Source organism: Anguilla anguilla, chromosome 1 (assembly GCF_013347855.1).
Source record: "Anguilla anguilla isolate fAngAng1 chromosome 1, fAngAng1.pri, whole genome shotgun sequence".
NCBI classification, from domain to species: Eukaryota; Metazoa; Chordata; class Actinopteri; order Anguilliformes; family Anguillidae; genus Anguilla; species Anguilla anguilla.
The window spans coordinates 54771556-54791172 of record NC_049201.1 but is presented as its reverse complement, the minus strand read 5'-3'; the positions used below and the strand labels follow the sequence as shown (position 1 = coordinate 54791172).

Below are 19617 nucleotides of genomic sequence, written 5' to 3'. Positions count from 1 at the left end.
CCACTCTAACATGCAAGTGGCGTTAGGTTAGACTGTCGGTAAGATGGCAAACCGCATTTCACCCAAGCCATTAAGAACACAGTGAAATGCCTTTAGGAGATGAAGAAACCGAAATAATTGTGAACCCTGTGTGTGGGTGGAGTGGAGAGAAAAAGAACTATCCCCTGTGAACGTGAATTCCGGACAATCACTACTCTCCCTCAAACGACCGCAAATTTGTTTTTCCATATTCCCTAGCAGACTGGTTGCTAGGTGATGGAATGAATTCACCGGCCTTGGCAGCAGTGGCAGTCTTCAGGACAGAGTTCCAATTACTTTCAACACGTTTCTGCAGGGCACCTTGCGAAGGACCCCGAGCACGGGTAAAGACAGACAGCGAATAACAAGACCGAAACCTTTGTGGACCGCTGATCTCATATACAACGAGGCTGGCTAATAGGGGGCACTGATAAGCTATTCAAGTCACCATCTTAACTGTCTCATAAACTCATTGTCAAGAAGAATACATGAGCAAATGTGACTCAGAGATGCACTGACTATTGAGGACAAATCAGGCCTTTCTCAATAGTGTCTAGGTCGTGTCCCCTGCCATAGGTACTCCATTACACTGATGCTCATTAACACCATTTATACTACTTCAGTGAACAGCTTCGTCACTGCATTGTGAATTCAAGGACACAAAAAATGGTCGAAGTCAAAGGACACTACCTGCGAGCACTTAAGTATTAGTCATCACACATCAGCTAGAGATAGTTGTGAAGAGCAAAAACCCTTAGGTTGAATCACATTTTAAATATATTGGATTATTATTTTTTTTAATTCACAAGTTTATTTTTAAAAATGTGAAAAATGTTATCAGTAAAATATTAAATCTTATGAATTTCTCATCATAATGAATTAACTGTGAAGAGATACTTCTAAGTTACGCATACATTTATGATTTTGTCACACCTATCATTTGCATCCCCAGCTGGTCCCTTCTCATCTTTAGTGCTGCAACAAGACAACATTAGTCTCTTGTGAGCTCAACCTACAGTATAAGTTTCAGGTTATGAACAAAGAATACATCTTGTGACTGAATAACGGCTTTAATTAAACGGGGAAAAAAATTTAAATGTACATAGACTGAGGACAGATAACTTATCAAAACACAAAAAATTGACTCCAGTATTTATTTTGTTTAGCACACACCCTTATACAAGGCAAATTTACATGGCATACAATTCACACAACCAACTTTTCTACAACAGCACATGTACTGAAGCAATTTCAGTAAAAACACCACTTAACAGCAAGTCCGGGCCTGGGGCCTCTTGTTCACAGATCCGTGTCCCTTGCAGCTGCCCAGAACCGCTTTTCAAAGACATGCGTTCTTTTCTGCGCTCAAAACCAAGCACCAGGTTTAAAATGGCAGTAGTTGGCAGATGCAAATTAACAGTTCTTTTAACCAAACGATTCATGTTGACTGTGCTTCTCTTACCGAACCGATGATTTATTGTCACATTTTACATGTGTAGCTGTGCGTTCATTTTCGATTCTTAGGCCTAGCGTTATCAATATCCCGTTTTGTTTTCTTCAGAGATCCACAAGTTATGACAATGGATGTGCAATATTACAAAACTGTTCGAGTAGCTTTGTAAACTAGTGACAAGTGCATCTGTTATTTAAAGGCAAAATATGACATTGTACTTATCTCATTGCAGTTCTGTTATGTTCTGTTACTTTCTGTCTGCAGTGACAACCAGGATGAGTCAACATTTCATGGAAGGTAAATGCTCAGGGGCACACTAATAGAGCCGTCTCAATGCCCATATTTTGCTCATCTACATTGCCCATATTGACAATATTATTTACTGGGGTTTGGCTAAAGTGAAAATACAGTGAAAGCCCTCCATTCCGCTACAAACATCTTACAGCTTAGTAAAAAGTGAGGGCAACAGCAAATTGACTTTGTTCAAGACATTTTCACAATATACTCCTGCAAGTCAACTACCAAAAAAAAAACAACACAATGGCTCATTAGTGCAGACTGACCCGCACAGTACTAACTGCTAGCAGCATCACACACAGGCTACATGATACCGACATCTTTCATCTTTTATAAACGTGTGATAACAAAATTTGAAATTATATATATATATATATATATATATATATATATATATATATATGTCCTGCATTTGACATGATAATTTCAGGTATTTTATTGGTCTAAAAAGTTTTAATGAACAGCTCCAGACATGAAGGCTCCCCAATATTTTTTGTCTTTAATTCGCTACGCTAGCACTGACACCATTCCTAATCATTTTACTAGACCAATCATGGGCAGTTTTTGGGTTAGTGCTCAGAGTTTCGAGGGGCTCCCAGAATTTTAAGCTGATTTTAAGCGTCTCTGAAGACAGCCTTGTTACGTAAGCTTGATCATGCCCTCTCCCCAGGCTCTTAAAAAGCACAGTGCTCTTCCCTATAATTTAAACGCACTAAGACATTTCTGGGAAGAACAGGACTGTTCCGTACCCAGATTAATAATAAAATATACTGGCAAGCTTTACATTCCTTACAAGCCTCCACATATTGCCAGCAAGGCAAAAACTCCACTAAAAAAGGGGACGTTTCTGCCAGTGAACAGTGCATTTTTTGATAGGTTGCATCATCACTTTTGAACCGTTTGTCAACACATTATTGAAATGTGTGAAATGAAGCTGACAACATACTGCCAACCAGTGACCTCAGCACCACTTCAGTGACACACATTGCTCGAGTAAGGACAGGAGATAAAGTTCATAAACCGATTATACATACTGTAGGTGGTCCCTGCACTTTGGAAGAGACAGCAAGCTAGCAAGTTCAGTTGATGGATGGTGCACCGACTGTTAACTTCAATAAAATTGACCTGAGTGCATAAAAGTATTCAGAGAACTGTATTAATTCACCTCACTCTCTCTCTCTCCCTTCCTCTCTCTCTCTATCTCATTCTCTGAGAGGTCTTTACGTAAAGAACAAGATGCTTCCAAATGAGACTTTCTGGAACAGTCCACTGAAGTTCACAGTGCATAGTGAGAGGGCTTACATGCATGCACACACATGCACTTACACTACTGCATGAGCACACACAGACAAAACACATTCACAAGTGTGTGCACATACATACACATGCGTATATGTCAACACATACACATGCGCACACGCGCGAGCACACGCACAGACGCACGCACGCACGCACGCACGCACACACGCACGCACGCACCCGTGCACACACGCACACCCCCACACGCACACACACACACACTGAGGTCCTCTGGGTGTAAGGGATCTGAGGTTTCTGCAGTGTGAGGTCGTGGCTCATCCTTGAAAAGCGTGGATCTCCTCGTCGCTGAAGCCGAGCTCTCGCACCATCCTGTGAGCCCAGGAGACAAACTCCATTACAGGTCAAGAGACAAACTCCATTACAGGTCAAGAGACAAACTCCATTACAGGTCAGGAGACAAACTCCATTACAGGTCAGGAGACAAACTCCATTACAGGTCAAGAGACAAACTCCATTACAGGTCAGGAGACAAACTCCATTACAGGTCAAGAGACAAACTCCATTACAGGTCAAGAGACAAACTCCATTACAGGTCAAGAGACAAACTCCATTACAGGTCAGGAGACAAACTCCATTACAGGTCAGGAGACAAACTCCATTACAGGTCAAGAGACAAACTCAATTACAGGTCAAGAGACAAACTCCATTACAGGTCAAGAGACAAACTCCATTACAGGTCAGGAGACAAACTCCATTACAGGTCAAGAGACAAACTCCATTACAGGTCAAGAGACAAACTCCATTACAGGTCAAGAGACAAACTCCATTACAGGTCAAGAGACAAACTCCATTACAGGTCAAGAGACAAACTCCATTACAGGTCAAGAGACAAACTCCATTACAGGTCAAGAGACAAACTCCATTACAGGTCAAGAGACAAACTCCATTACAGGTCAAGCCAAAGCAAGGCCCTCTGAAGAGCTGTTACCAAACACACGCCCTTAAAACCTTCTCCGAAAGAAAACATTAGGAAAATGAAACTCAATTCACGTAAGTGCTCCATTGGCTGCGAACAGAAAAGCATTAGTCACTGGGGCCAATGGCTCCTCTAACTGCGGCTCACCCTAGTGCCAGCTCTGTGAAGGCGGTGGGCCCACAGACGCACACCAGACGCTTGGATCCCGCTGGACCGCTCAGGAAGTCTGACAGCATGGTCGCCTCGATCCGGCCTCGGCGCCCGCTCCACCCGTCAGCCGGCTCAGAGAGGACGTACTCCACCTCAAACCTGGAACACAAAGCACACGGTTCTGGAACCTCAAACCTGGAACACAAAGCACACGGTTCCGGAACCTCAAACCTGGAACACAAAGCACACGGTTCCGGAACCTCAAACCTGGAACCCAAACAACACAATTCTGGAACCTCCTGGAACACAAAGGACACAATTCTGGAACCTCAAACCTGGAGTACAAATTAACCAATTTCTGAAACCTCTAACCTGTATTAAAAATGACATTTCTATAAGACCTGGAAAACAAGTGAACAGGAACTATGTATCATTCCACACTTGGGATAATTCAAAAACACACAAAAAAACTCACACCCACAAATCTGCCATGCCTCACAACTCCTGAATTTTGAGAAATTCAGTGCAATACTGGCAGTGATTTAGTGGATCTCTGACAGGGCTCAGACTCCTGCAAACAGACTCCAAAAGACAAAATTAGCCACAGCCAGCACAGTTGAAGCAGACACAATTTGCAGGAAACAAGGTGGTCGGATTAAGGTGAAATCTATACTGCAGAATAGATGAAATAAGAACAGAAAAACGTGTCTGTTTGTAAAAACTGCTTAAAAACCAGCCCACAGAGTGAATGAAATATTCATAATATCATAAATGCATCTCAGAGTGAAGATATGAATTATTCCACATGCATAACTTCATCTCCTTCTGGCATGTATACCGCCTGGCCTGACAGTCATAACATTCTAGTGAAGAGTGCACCAATGCTGCCCTGAAATTCAGGAGAAAGCAATCCTGCTACCCTTCTGTTACTTTTGTTGCCTTGATTATTCCCAGTTAGCAGAACTCTATTCTGTGGCCCATAATTACCCACAGTGTGTCATTTGTCCTGATGGCGCCTTCTTTTGCATCAATTCGGCTGCATCGCAAATGAAAGGCAGCTGCCTTAAAGGGCAGCAATTGAAAGCAAAATTCTCACAATTTTGCACACTTGTCCTTTGTAGGTATGCCCCAAACCAAAATAACAAAAAAGCCCTTCTAAGGCGCCTTATTTCAGGCAGCATCAAGGTATCCCTCATCAGATAGGATATCCCATAGAGGTTTGTGATAACCTTGGGCATTTCTACTTCCGTTAAAATAATGGAGGCCTTGGTACCGGATCTGCTTGGGGTCCTGCGCCTGCAAATGGCATATGACGTTCTGATTGATCAAGGCTTGGGAACGCAACATCATGCTGCAGTCTTTTGGGAGATCCAGTAGGATATGTCTGTTTCACAATACGACAACTAAAACCCAAAATAGCGTTGGAATTGCCAGGAGGATGGCTAACAGCATTAGCCCCACTAGCTAGCAAGCAATAGATTGCTATTAAAAAGCGTTCGTAAACAGCTAACATTAGCTGCTAGCCAGGAACTGCAATTTTGTCTTGCTGGGTACTAGCAAGCAATAGGTTCTTTAGAGGTGTTTTCAACAGTTTTGAAGCAAATGACGCAAGTGATGCAAAATTATGTTTACAAAAAGTGCACACACAAACACGCACACACACAAACACACATGCATGCGCACGCAATACACACACCTGTCGCAAGCACACTCAAACAACCGCTCATGGACATATATATCAGTAAACACGAACTAGCACTCACAAAAACACATTCATCACACACACACACACACCCTCAGACACACGCACACAGTTGTGCAATATAAATTAGATTTCAAAGGCACCGCAGGAAACCCACCAGAAACAGGGGAGAAAATCCTTGGTATAACAGCAAACTGATCAAATTTCCAGTCATTACTCATTCATTATGCTCTACGCTCCCTGTCTTCATCAGCCAAACACAGCCAGAGTAATATCCTTTCCTAGGGTTTCACACGGGGGAAGGGAATGGTGAGGGAACATATCTTGGTATGCATGTCATATTCCCAGAACTAACCGGAAACAGCAGACAATTAAGACCAGGGCGACAGATTCAATCTCAGGCACGTTCGTTCACAGGTTGCAAATGTGGGAGATAATTGTGCCATTGTTTGACGCGGTTATTTGAAAAACTCCGCACGAGAGCTATATTCAGTCTCACTGAAAAAAGCCTATCATTATAGAGAGGGGAGGATGGAGGGAGGAGGAAGGAGAGAGAGAGGCTACAGCAAAACTGAAGAAATAACCTCATACTGGGTGCTGGCAGTAAAAATGAGAAAAAAAAGATTATAAAACAGAAGCATTTCACAGCAGAACAGAAAGACAAAGCACTTGACTAGCCAGAGAGACAAACCAACCTTTTCATGCCAGGTGTTCAAGAAAACATGCAAATAAGGAATCAGGTCAAACCACAGCCACCTGCAGCTGCGTCCCACTCCAATTCCACATCAGATCATTTAGTCTGGAAAAAACAAACACTTCAACACACACACGCATTCACACACGCATTCACACACACACACACACACACACACACACACACACACACACACACACACACACACACACACACACGCACGCACACCTGCACACAGAACATCAAACCTGAAACTAACATTTTATAAAATTCTATTAAAGGGTAAGAACCACATAGCGGCATCCCCCAAAGATATTAGGCCAATTCATTTGTGATGTGTAGCGTAATACGTGGAGGACAAACAGCTCTGGACAGCATTTAGTTGAGAAGATGACTCAGACTCTGATGAGACTGCGGAAAACATAATCGTTGATTCTGATACTGCAATACAGCCATTTAAGTTTGAGCCAGAGGTAATCAGAGTTGGAGGATTCTTTCTGACCAACAACCAGAGCACGTTCTGGGAAATTTGCTGTTTTAGCTATCTTGCCAAGATTCATATGAGAAGGCTGATACCAATTATGTGCCTCCCTGTGCGTTCAGTACAAGGTTATTAGACAATATGGAGTGCATGCTAACAGCATTAGCTCTATCAATGGCTGCAGATGGACATGGCACTAGTGAGCTAATTATTCTGGCATCTTGTGTCAATTTAACTTGTTTTCCATTAGTGGTGTCGCAGAAACTTTGTGCATCAAGTGTAGGCTAATTCTTTCATGGAAAAAGGGTCAGCTATAGCCCATTTGACAATAACTCCCTTCCTCATTCTATCACACCACAAATTATGATTTAGGCGATTATTTGGAAAATCGTTGAAAAAAGGGAGGTGAGGAAAAATGAGTAAGTGATTTGATTTTTCAGAGCTTATTTCTTGCCTCTATTTCAAGAAAATTATGGTTTTTAACAATGTGAATCTTAAAATAGGACGCCTTCTGCCATCTGACTCGTATATTTCATTTTTTATAGTATCTGGAGCTTACCTTTTCAATACAAAATGCACACGCAAACACACACACACACACGCACACACGCACACAAACACAAGAACACACCACTCACAGACACACATACATGTTATCTCTCACACACATGCATGCACGCACGCAAGGGCGCACAGGCGTACACACACACACGCACATACACACACACACACACACAGTATTACACACTGTATGATAAAGCAGTGTTGCTGCTTGCCTCTCTTCTTGATCTGCCAGTGCATCCAGCTCAGACCGCCATAGGATGTCCCTCTCTTTCCGGTTGAAAAATAACAGCTTGGCTTTTCTGGAGAGGGAGAAAAGAGGGGAGAAAAGAAGGGGAAAAAAACAGAGCAGAAGAGATAGGAGAGGGGGACAGAAGTAGATGAAGTTGAGCATCTCATTCTATCATTCAACAGGAAACCAACGGTGAATAGAGAGGAGCACAAAGCCTTATTTCCGCCTTGGTGGCACAGAGTCCATTTTCCAGGTGACTCAGCTCCATGCTAAGTGGTCAAATTGGGCTGGCGGCTCTTTCCCCGCGTTCACACGTTGAGAAACTGTGTTGAGTAGTCGCTGGAAGTCCATTCATTCTCTATGCAGCTGAGCGACAGCCAGCAACCCCACCAACTGGGCAACTGAGCGCCCAAAAAAGAGGCCAAAACCCTGGATACTACCGGGGGGAACAATCTCTCCCAAAAACTGAAGCGTATGACTTCACAGCCATAAAGGGTACTGCATTCTAGTTTTCCACAGGTTCCACAGGTTCCACTAAACCTAAATATCATGTCAAATGTAGCTTCTGTTATGCCAAATGTCTGTTTCTGCACTGATTGCACTGATTTAAACGTGGCTCGCATTGGCCCACACACATGTGCCTGGCAAATTTTCACAGAACAATTTTTTTTTTTTTTTCTAACTGAGCCCATCACATTTTCAATCACCAGTGCTAATCTAGTTTTCAGCTAGCCGATAATGACATCCCTTTGGCTGACTGAAAGAGGGGGCCTACTCCCTGACCTGTGGGAATAAAAACCCTAATTTAATGATGTGTCATGTCACCGATTTTCCAATTGGAACACCGGAATGGATGCCATGCCTCACATAGCAGAAAGATTCTTAACTACTTGTAGTCCAACAGTGTCAAGCCAGCACTGCTAATTGTAGCCATCTTTTAATTTGTAATTACAATATTGCCAAAGTTAGCTACTGGGCTAAAAAACAGATAACAAAATAAGACTTTGAAGCTGTGAGCTACCTATTTAACTTTAACGTGATTCTTAGTATGACATCCCTGATGTAGATATATTTTTAAGTCGCCTATAGCTCTATTGGAGATATTTGGTGTTTTTTAATATCCAAATTTTCCTATGCTTTTGAACACACTGAAATACACTTGCACACAATAAGGCTTCTTGCGTGTAATGGCAGTTCACAAAGAAGCACAGGTGCAGTCCACCACCTGAAGGACTGGAGTGTGCTAACCACACCTTTTAGCAACGGGGAGTTAGTCAGTCAGCGAGTCACTCACTCACTTACGGACAATGACTGTTCCAGGCTGACCACCGGGCATTAGCTGACCTGAGAGCGTCCATGTCCTGCAGGGCCAGCTGAATCAGCTTGGCCATGGGGGTGAAGCCAGTGCCAGCCGCCAACAGGTACAGGTGAGTGACATCACACAGGAGCCGCACACTGAAGGGGCCCTCCGGACTACTGATGGAGAGAGAGTCACCTAGACAAGGAGAGAGAGTCACAGGCGTATCACAAGTGAAAAGAACATTTTAACATTCCGACCAAATCTGCAGCTATTTCTGGACCGACATGTTCACCTACTCCTTTGTCTTGCATTGCAGGAGTTATGCCGGACTACCTCCCATATTAACCAATGCTGTCATGGCACAAAGCCTCACACTATCTCCACCACCTGGGCAGAACAACCCATTGTTCACACACTCAGAGGACCCCTCCCTTTAGTTCTGGGCTCTCCTGAGGATTCTGGAACCATTTTTGTATTAACCCACGTCTTGAAGAAGGTATGTCCCAGATATACTGTACCATGCACATCCATGCGGAGTACACTACTCCACACAGAAAACCACACGCAAAATCACTGCAATTCCATTTACAATATTCAAAGTACAAAGACCACTGTTGTAGGCGTTCTCTTCCTGGCAGAAATGAGTTTTTATTGAGGTGCCTACTCTGTAGGATGCCCCCTTACCCCCCAGGTCTGAGGTCAAGTTGCACCATCTCACCACCCCGCCCACAAAGAAATTCTGGAGAATCGCTGCAGTCCGAGCCCTTCAGAGGGCCCACGGGCCCACCCACCGGCGGACTTCATTGGTCCTCTGCCAACACACCAGCTGGGCATTAGAACGGACAAATGACTGCGGATACATTCACAAAACGGCTTGAGGCTTTTCCCTGTAGGGCCAGCGCTGCCTCTGCCAATTCTTTTCAAAGCGGTTTTTGCAAGATGGGTGCTGCCTATTGAAATTGATAGCGGCGGAGAGGCACTAATTTCCAAGCCTTTCAAAATACAATTTCAAAAAGTCTGACAATCGAGCACAAAATGCACACAGCCCATCTTCCTCAATCCTCTGGCTGTGTGGAGAGAGCAAACCAGACAATCAAAAGAGATGCTTAAAATGTTTTGCACAAACAGTTCTTTAAAACCGCCTGAGATTCTGCCTCATGGTGGTTATGTAAACCCTGCACAGGACAATTCAGACCACACCCTATGAAGCCATGGCAGGTAGGGTGATGTAAAGCCCTGGACGTCTACGGACACCCACTGATATTCCAGTGGCACAAGGCTCTTTGATAGAGATCAATGAAGGACTACTGCATGTACAAAAGGTTAACGTTTATATAACAGAGAAAATGTAGCGGGCAAAAGCAAGAAATGGACCAAGTACTCTGATAAGAAAATTCAACCCTATGACTTTAATATATAAGATGCAGTCATGCTGAAACCTGTCACGGAGAAATCTCACACATTCAGTGCAACCTGAAGGAGACCATTGTTGGCAAGTTCTGAGTATATTTAGTAAAATCACCAGATAAAAAATGTGGTACCATGTCCATCAGTTAAAACCAGCAGAATAGCAACATAGGAATCTTTGCATAAACGGAATACAGTTTCCAAAGGGCTATGTTCATTTTCTGTTTGAATCTATTTCTGGATTATTTCCACTGCTGTTTTTAATAACAGGCTGTTACATAGGGAGGGCTTGGGAGATTATCCCATGTGTACCCCTCCGCTCGACCAGATGAAGCTCTCGGTGCCTACAGTGGTGGCAGATGGACCAGGCATATGGTTTACTCAGAAAAGGGCATCCATTCAAAAGACAACAGCACTAATGTGAATGTAAGGCACGGTGCAAGGCTACAGTTCCCTCTGTTCCCTTTGATATACATGTCTGGCTTTTTTGTTATTTTGCTTTGAGTTCATCCTCTCTTGTTTTCTTCCTAATAGTGTCTTGGTGAGCTAAGGCCTCAGGCCATAAGCTGTACGGTAGTTTAGTGAAATACCCAATCCTGTAGAAAGTGCAAAAGCTTGCACGTGCATATTCCTCACTTTCAAGGTGCAAATTTACTCAAAGCCCAACATTCTGCTGCTTACAAGTTTTTGCTTATTCACTGTTTCCTCACCATTTGCCCCTAATACACACACCTGTCTGTGAGACCCCATTGTCCCCCCTGAGTCCATTAACACCTTCCTCAGCTGTATCACTCATGGGTAGATTTGAAAGTAAACATCTCAAGATTACATTACATTTTGCATTACATTACAGGCATTTAGCAGGCGTTCTTATCCAGAGCGACTTACACAACTTGTTACATAGCATTTACATCGCATCCATTTATACAGCTGGATATACACTGAAGGGACGCAGGTTAAGTACCCTGCTCAAGGGTACAACGGCAGTGTCCTACCCAGGAATCAAACCTGCAACCTTTGGGTTACAAGACCAACTCCTTACCCATCACACTACACTGCCACATTCTGTTTTTTGTTGACTGGATATCCGGAAAGAAGGGAGTAAGGGAGACTAACAACACCTCATATGAGTGCAGTCCATGGAACCAGGAATCGTTAAGTCAGGAACACAAATGAAAGCATTTTTAAAATTATATTTAGCACGATGCGCACACAACAAGCAAACAAAACAGCAACGAACGGTTAGCAGATTAACAATAACTTCTACATTTTGGCAGGTTTATGCTTCCATATGATGCAGCGAAATACTGCACCGCCACTAGCCCAGATCACAACTGCCCGTGTTTCTCAGGGAAGACGCGGAATCCGCGCTCATATTAATGTGAAACAAGAACGACGGACGAGTGTTACTTTCCCAGCCACTCAGGGCTGGGAGCCTCAGAGAGCACGTTATTAAATCCCTCACCGCTCACTTTGTTCTGCTCCTTCCTCCCGCTTTTCTGACTTGATTGATATTCAGAGGTTTCTCAGCCTGTGATTTATTGGAATTTCAGGGTGCATAATTTCACCGGATATTCTCGCACGGCAGTAAAATAAAAGGGCAAGGACAAACATTCTGTGTTCATTCTGCGTGCTCAACAGATTCCACGATTCGATTAAATACACAGGAGCATGAAGACTTACAGACAAAAATCACAATGAGCAGTGTGTTAACTTTTCATCAGTTCACTGAACGCCACTCAAAGCACAGACAATACTGAAGCCAACTCACGGGGATAAAGCCTGTACTGTAAGGCAGCTGCGCTTTATTCTCTGTTATTAGGTAATACAGCAGATGACTGACATTCAGAGCGTATAAAGACGCCGGCTCTCAAAGGAGCACGGTAACCTAAAACAATGCCTTTCGCTTGTGATGCGTTCATTTGGACTGCGCTATGAATGCACCGCACTGAAGGGGAGGACCGCGCGCGCTGGCTGTTCACTGTCGTTTCTGACATTCAGCTCGGCATTTACATGTTTTACCTCTCTTTCTTCCCCTCAGAGCAGTGGTCATTAACACGCGCGCGTGCAGGAAGAGAGGGTTCCCGGACTCACCGACGTTCAGGGCGTCGAGGTGCGGGGAGAGAGCTCCGTCGGGGTAGATCTTTATCATGAGGAAGACGCTGGCGTGCTCTCTCTCTGCGGGGTCCTGGGACTGGGGCATCAGTGTCCTGTTCACTGGGGTGTAGGGCTTCACAACCTCGCTGCCTGTGCAGGACACACACCCGAGTGCAGAGAATCACCACACGCTGTCCCCGTACACACCACCGATCGCACCGACTACCACCTCGATATCTGCACAAAACCAGATGGAGATTCAGCAGCAACCACATTATCTCATACGAAGTTATTGTTATTCCATAAAGAGCAGTCATATTGTTATTCAATAATGATTAGTGGTATTGATATTCTATAATGATTAGTGATATCATCATTCCATAATGATCACTGATATTGTTACTCCAAAATGATCAGTGATATTGGTATTCCATGATGATCAGTGATACTGATATTCCATAATGATCAGTGATAGTATTCCATAAAGATCTGTGATATTAGTGTTCAATAATGGTCAGTGATATTAGTATTCCACAATCATTTGTGATATCATTCTCCCCTACTGAGCAGTGGCCTTGTACCATTAGCCAAGCATTGTCCCACACTAATATTCCCATAATTCCATTTTCAAATCGGACCGGTCACCCTGCCCCCTTCTCCCAAAAACACCCCTCATGGACCCAGCCATTGCTGACCGGGCGGGGACGGCCCGGGGGAGGCGCTACCTTGGACGGGAGCCCTGAGGTAGACGTGCCGTCCGACGGGCACCTGCATGTGCGTCCCGCGCGGCAGCCTGAAGGCGAACAGCCGAGTGTCGTGGGTCACGTCTGTTTTACACACCAGCGCGCACTCCCGGTAGAACACCCCTGCAGACCACATAGATCAATAAACGCCACAAAAATGAGGAAAAGCAAAGGAGTGCACCCACCCATGACTTTCAGTCTTGCCTCATTTTTACATAGCTTTCTTTTGTGCACTGCAGAGTTTTGTTGATTGAATTTTCACATGTACTACATTCATATTTGGGACATTTTGTTTCTGCATTCTGTAGAATTACTATATATGAACTCACATTTTTATTTAATTCATATGCTTACATACAATCAGGAAAAAGTGTTAATCCCGCAAAATGGCAGCCGTTTCGGAACGTCTTTAGGCCCCTGAGACTGTTAAACTATGCACAATAGCATGTCAAACAATCGCTTTTATTTCTGCTAATGCACAAAGACTGGCTGAAGGACGTATGAGGAGAATTGGAAGCACAAGCCCGTAAAAAGCCTAACTGAACCCTTCTGAGAATTACTGTGCGTGACGACCTGCCGGCTGTAATCTGGCCTCGGGCTGTTTCGGTTCGGCGAGCACCTTCTCTTTCGTCTCCGCAACAACACACCGTTCCACAGGCTGACCCTGCACCCATTCCTCACTCAGGCCTGAAACGCAGCTTCCGGCAGGGCCACCGTGGCCTCAGGCAGGTATGAGTGGCCAAACGTGGGCTGTTTTTAGCCCCCAGTTAAAGCAGGCCTGGGAGATTCCACTGGCTGGAATACAGCTTGCAGTTTTTGCACGCACATCTCTTTACCAGATTTCATGGCAATAAAGCACGCCGAATTGAACTGAGCAGAAAAGAGTTAGGAAAGCTACGTATAGCTGTGTACGTAAAAAGAGTAAAACCGTAAATGGTCGGACGGACCTTAGATCATCATTTATTACAAACTTAGCTTAAAATCAAACAAGAAATGGTTAACTGAAGCATTAAATGACGGCTTTTCAATGGCTATCTCAGCCTCCAGACATCAAATTCAAGTGGTTTGAACTAGAGGGCAGTCCATAAGCACACTGTCACACCATGAAAAATTCTGCACAAAGGAATGATCCTAAAATATGTTCACCAATCTTATAAAACACAACAAAACAAATGGAAGGGAACACTAATTGCTGTAAATGGGCATGAATATGTATGACAATATTATGGGAAAGAAATTCATAATTTGAGATGTGTTGTTTTTGTTATTTCAACTGCATCATTGTTAAAACTTACTATTATTTATTTCATAGTTTTTTGTTCATCTTCAGAAAGGGGGAGAGCGAGAGAGATAAGCAAGAGAAATCGTAAGAGAGAGTGAGAACGAGACACATTCAGAGAGATGGGCAGACAGACAGAGAGAGAAAGAGAGCGAGAGACAAAGAGATTTTGTCACAGTTCCTGATAAACAAGAATGGTGAAGGACTCACAGCCCCACTAGCTGCACTGTATGTGGCAACCTGCCATCGATACAAAAGCGCATTGACTGTCCACATCTGCAGTTGATTGCTATTTACATACTGCATATTATATGGCTCAGATATGGCAGTATGTGTATGTTGTTGTTTATGTTGTGTATGTAAGAGAAAGAGAAAGAGAGAGAGGGAGGCACATTCAGTAGTGGGCAGAGGGGCAGAGAGGAGACTCACCCTGATCTGTCCTCCGCAGAAAGGAATCATGGGATTGCAGAGGCTCGCCCAGCTCGTCCCATTTGGCCCTCACAGCCTTCCGTAGGCTCACCTGCACCTTGCCCACCGTGCTCAATGTCTGAACTAGCAGGACAGAGAAAAACCATGAGCGCCACAGTGTGGAGAGAGCAGAGCGCTGCCTTCACCCACCACCCCAGCAATGTGGTCTCCATCAAACCCCACTCTAAAGCCACCTGCTCCTGTCTATCAAACCCACTGTAGCTCCAGCAATGTGCAAGCTGTGAATAAGAGCAGATGCTAGCAAACTGCACCTGTACATAATTTTTACCTATGACTGGACTGGCCTATCCTCATTCTGCAGCTTCTGAGACTGCCATTTCTGAGCTATGGCCAAAGGAAGGCACACACTAATCACATTTAGAGGCTTTAATACAAGGGATGTGATTGTTTAAATGTATATGTGTGGACATCACTGTGATAGTTCCCTTACATACCTACATACAATATTCCTGTGCCACAGTACTAAACTGCATTTGAAGTCTGCTCAGTGCCGATTGAATGCAAATCAAAAACACAAGAAAGAAACAAAGTAAATGACTGTAGCTTATGAGCGCTAGACTCATGCGGTTTCATTTCCAAGATACAGAGCCTTGAGCATGTTTCAGGCACTGCATGTCTTTCTTTAGTGGGAGAGAGGGGCCTACAAAGGCTGAAGTCATCAGTGCTTCACACCCAATCTCTCCCATCACAGCGTAAAGCAGGGCGAGCAATTCTGTTCCTCATTCGGTTCTTGCAATAGCTTGGAGCACGGGGGTCACGGTGAAACACGTGCTCCTGAATGATGGCTGCTACTGGGGGGCGGGGGGGGGGGGGGGGGGGGCTGGATTAGCGTGGCTTTGGTGTCCACACTAAAATGCAGCAGTACTGGTGTAGTGATAGAATTTAGCTCGCAGCTTGAGGGCTGCAGGTTCAAATTCCAAGATACGGCACAGCTGACATTAATAGGAGCAAGAAGATTAGCCAGAATTGCGTCAAAAACATTCTGAAAATAAAAAATGAATAATACATGAAACAGAAGCTAAGTGATTAATTCAGGAAAATTGGAAAAGAAGTGTGTCCATATTCACTTTTGTTCACATATACAAGAAGAAAATACCACTTATGTCTACGTTTAAGAAAAAGATTTCTGACATGACAGTGTAGATTTAGTATGATTAGATTTTAATAATCGTTTACTTACTGGTAATACTCTCTTCCACTTCCTGTGACAATCCTACAAGAAAAACAAAGTTTTATTTGATCATGCTACACCTAACAACAAAGCACACAAAAGTGCTGCATGGTCCAAACAACGAAAAGCACCCAAGAGCGACCAACCGTGGAGTCATGCAGAAGGGAAAAGGGACAGAAAGAGATTTTGGAGCAGGGAAGTCACTCACGGAGGTGGAGGAGGTAGGAGAGCTTTCCCAGGAGCACCTCCACCCGAAGAGCACCGCCCTGCAGGTCAACAACTGTACAGCCCGAACTAGGGATCTGTGGGGGGAAGAGAAAGGGGGGGGGGGGGGAGGGAGAGAGGGTGAGAGAGAGAGAGGGATGAGGGCCACAATAACATCTCTGTGTTGTTATTCATTCCAACCGCCAAAGAACCTGAAAGACGATGATTATCTCTAGGTTCCACCTAGTGCTCAGCTGTTATTGATCCTGTCGTGTGATGTTTTTCATATAAAACATATGAGGCCGTTACCTTCCGTTTGGTGTACACCACAACATTGACCACTGCCTCAGTTTGGAACCAGTCGAACCTGCCACATAAGAAAAGATGTTAGAAAAACAACGTTCCTCTTCTCAGTCTGCAGAGGATTCAGCAGCATTATGACTTCGCCTGATTCAGCAGCATTATGACTGTGCCTGATTCAGCAGCATTATGACTGTGCCTGATTCAGCAGCATTATGACTGTGCCTGATTCAGCAGCATTATGACTGCGCCTGATTCAGCAGCATTATGACTGCACCTGATTCAGCAGCATTATGACTGTGCCTGATTCAGCAGCATTATGACTGTGCCTGATTCAGCAGCATTATGACTGCGTTTGATTCAGCAGCATTATGACTGCGTTTGATTCAGCAGCATTATGACTGTGCCTGATTCAGCAGCATTATGACTGTGCCTGATTCAGCAGCATTATGACTGCGCCTGATTCAGCAGCATTATGACTGTGCCTGATTCAGCAGCATTATGACTGCGTCTGATTCAGCAGCATTATGACTGCGCCTGATTCAGCAGTATTATGACTGTGCCTGATTCAGCAGCATTATGACTGCGCCTGATTCAGCAGCATTACAACTGTGTTTGATTCAGAAACATTATGACTGTGTTTGATTCAGAAACATTATGACTGTGTTTGATTCAGAAACATTATGACTGTGTTTGATTCAGAAACATTATGACTGTGTTTGATTCAGAAACATTATGACTGTGTTTGATTCAGAAACATTATGACCGTGTTTGATTCAGAAACATTATGACTACGCCTGACGTGGCTGAGAAATGAGCTCAGCAGGCATATCGATGGTCCAAGTCTATCCCCAATCACATCTCTCACTACAGCTTCTCAGCACTCAGGAGACCCGGTGACTGTTGGTTGGGTGACTCATCAGAGAGCCCTTTTGCTGTCACGCATTCGCTCAGCTACTCCAACCCGCAAATGCCAAGACCACCAGAGCAGGTTTTGGGGGTTATGGACGGATGAAATTATTGAATTTGCAGCTTGCCAGTGAATTAATTTAAGGCTTTTTATAGTTTTATAGATTTTTTTTTGTGTGGCATTTATATGAAAATTGTGCCAAAACAGGAAATGGAAGACCGTATCTTTATACCGACAGTTAAAACCAGCTGCTGCACCATCAACTCATCAATTTGACAGACTTGTGAAGCACAAAATCGACAGGGAGTTCATGGATTCAACACACAGGTCTGTTTCCCTCTGCCAAGTTTTATGAACATCTTTTCAAAAAATGAGATGAGAGATATTCAGGGACAGAGGACTGAATGAAAACACTTGCATTTTTTGCCAGCCCTGAACCCTCTTGCTCTCCATGAATGAGTAACATAACCAGAACATTTAGAAAGCACTTGTTATTATAAATCCTCCTTACATGACAAGGACGACCGTTTTTCATGACATCATAATCACCAACCTTCAACTGAGAAAGCTTACCAAGCACGTGCATTCCTCACCTGCTGAATTTGCCCTTCTAATATAGAGGGAGAGACTCCTGGAAGATGTGTCTCCATAGTAACAGGAATACTGTCATTTGAGTGACAGATTAAGGAGTTTGAGTATGTACCTGAATGCATCCGTGTTCTTTTCTTAGGTTACACGTGCAAGCGTCTGCGTATCTGCGTCTGCGTGTGTGAGCATGTGTAATTATTTGTGGTTATGCGCACATATCCCTAGGTAGGTCCAGGTGGTGTTGTGCAATCAATAATATTGATTTATTTGTATTCAAAAATATGACAGAAATCTAATTTTAAGTTCTAAAATACTGTCAAAATTATCATTACAAAAACCAGCATTTTCCTGTCCATGGAAACAGAGCATGGCCATTGTACAATGTGTGTGTGCTAGTGCGTGAACCTGTTTATAGTAAGACCATAAACTATTGTATATAAAACTATTGTTATGTTATAAAAGAAGAAAACGGCGAGCATTGTTGGGCTGAATGGTCTGTTCTCGTCATTGTGTTATGTTATGTTATGAAAAAGACTACAAGGGAGAAACTTTAGCTTAGAAAGAAGATATATGGCAGGCCTCACATTGTTTGGACACACTCACCTGGGCCGGTGGTCTTTGGGAGGGGGCGGAGCCTTGGGTGGAGGTGCCGGGGAAGGTGGCTCCAGGACCAGGGAGGGGAAAGCAGGGGGCAAACCTGAGAGGAAAGAGGACAGCAGAGGATTTACATCTGACAAAGGTTTCCTCAGGCCATAACAGACCACAGCTATAGACGATATACAGAACTGTGGGTTTGTGCGTGTGTGTATATGCGTGTGTGCGTTTGTCTGTCTATCTTTGTGGCTTTTTGTTTGCGTGTGTGTGTGTGTGCGCGTGTGTGTGCGCACGCACGCATTTGTCTGCCTATCTTTGTGGCTTTTTGTTTGCGTGTGTGTGTGCGTGAGACAGTGTGAGTGTGTTCTTGTATGCGTGTTTCTGTATTTTTGTGTTTGTGTGTGAGACAGTGTGAGTGTGTTCATGTATGCGTGTTTCTGTATTTGTGTGTGTGTGTGTGTGTGTGTGTGTGTGTGTGTGCGTGCATGCTGTTCTATGGAAGTACTTCACATGTTCTCACCATTCACTGGAAGGCTCTGTTTGTCAGAATTTAACTGAGCTGCAAAGGAAACAGAAACAACCATGAAACCTTTCGCCGCTAACAAGGAGAAAACACAATCATAGGAAATATTCCCTGATGCCCATCTCCGTGCTCGACATGCACCTCACAATCTGTTCCAGCCCGTCTTATTATCTCCCTTCGCTGACAGG

The 19617-nt window shown here is 44.0% G+C and overlaps 1 protein-coding gene across 2 annotated transcripts in view; it reads right to left on the bottom strand.

The window, feature by feature from the left end:
- Positions 1–1158: 1158 nt before the first annotated feature.
- LOC118237500 (cytochrome b5 reductase 4) overlaps positions 1159–19617 on the bottom strand; it is a 28784-nt gene continuing 10325 nt past the window's right edge. For both annotated transcript variants that reach the window (XM_035436267.1, XM_035436276.1), the window contains exons 6-17: positions 19427–19465; positions 18916–19009; positions 16824–16881; positions 16519–16612; positions 16320–16352; positions 15080–15202; positions 13354–13494; positions 12626–12778; positions 9169–9319; positions 7808–7894; positions 4152–4313; positions 1159–3397 (exon numbers count right to left, since the gene is read on the bottom strand). In XM_035436267.1, the coding sequence (XP_035292158.1) occupies positions 3343–3397; positions 4152–4313; positions 7808–7894; positions 9169–9319; positions 12626–12778; positions 13354–13494; positions 15080–15202; positions 16320–16352; positions 16519–16612; positions 16824–16881; positions 18916–19009; positions 19427–19465 (1190 nt within the window). In that variant the 3' untranslated portion in view covers positions 1159–3342. The remainder of the gene's footprint in view (positions 3398–4151; positions 4314–7807; positions 7895–9168; positions 9320–12625; positions 12779–13353; positions 13495–15079; positions 15203–16319; positions 16353–16518; positions 16613–16823; positions 16882–18915; positions 19010–19426; positions 19466–19617) is intronic.